The sequence below is a fragment of the Penaeus monodon genome, chromosome 21 (genome assembly GCF_015228065.2).
Source record: "Penaeus monodon isolate SGIC_2016 chromosome 21, NSTDA_Pmon_1, whole genome shotgun sequence".
In the NCBI taxonomy this organism is placed as follows: Eukaryota; Metazoa; Arthropoda; class Malacostraca; order Decapoda; family Penaeidae; genus Penaeus; species Penaeus monodon.
The window spans coordinates 46,136,554-46,137,392 of record NC_051406.1 but is presented as its reverse complement, the minus strand read 5'-3'; the positions used below and the strand labels follow the sequence as shown (position 1 = coordinate 46,137,392).

The window sequence follows — 839 nt, the reverse complement described above, 5'->3', positions numbered from 1 at the left end:
CTGGAACAGTTAACTCCTGCACGTGAGGGCACTTTTCCCTAGGTGTCGGGGGCCCCTGTTGTGAAGGGGTTTAAAAGCAAAAATGGGGAAACCCCTTTCCCCAAGCCTAAATCCCGCTATTTGGTTTTTTTGAAATTAAAGGGGTTACCTTGATACATTTACTTTCTTAAGCTGGTTCATTCATTAATAAATCGCCCCATGTAAAATTTTTTGGGTACTAAAATTAATTTTATTTTTGAGTAAAACATGTTTTTTCAAGGTTTTTGACATTTAATGGAAACTGTGTAAAAACGAATTTGTGAATTTAAAAATTTGGGTCCCTGTTTTTTCATTTTAGGGCAGTATGTGAAAATTTGTAAAAATTTTGGGACATCTTAATATACCCATAAATAGTATATGTATATATTTTTTCTTCTTGTTTTAGATAATAAGAGATATGTATTCCCTAGGGACTGAAAGACATCACTGAACTTCTCTTAGAAAATAAAGCTGATATCAACAAGTGTGATACTTCAGGCAGAAATGCTCTTCATGTTCTCATGTTCAGTCAGTCCAATGATAATGAGATCCAACCAATGCTCACTTTACTTCTCCAGAAAGGGATTGATGTGAACGTACAGTAAGTGCAAGTGATATAATCTTTAAGTGGTTTTTGTTTTTGAAGAGGATTGTAGAATTTCATGTATCTAGAATTTTGAAATATGCAACTTTGCAATTACAAAAACTAAACTTATATTTTTAGTCATAAATGTTTATTGCAGCAGAACATGAAACATTCACATTAATCTAAAGAATGAAGTATGTGGCAGAAAGCTTAAAAAAAATCAAATCGTCTTTAA

General features: G+C 32.4%; 1 protein-coding gene across 1 annotated transcript in view; it reads left to right on the top strand.

Annotated features, from left to right (window-relative positions):
• Positions 1-449: 449 nt before the first annotated feature.
• The window catches only part of LOC119586545 (ankyrin repeat and SOCS box protein 3-like), a gene marked incomplete at its 5' end in the record, with an annotated part of 31,436 nt that continues 31,046 nt past the window's right edge, over positions 450-839 (top strand). Inside the window, 1 exon segment of the mRNA XM_037935302.1 lies at positions 450-619. Within this exon segment, the coding sequence (XP_037791230.1) occupies positions 450-619 (170 nt within the window).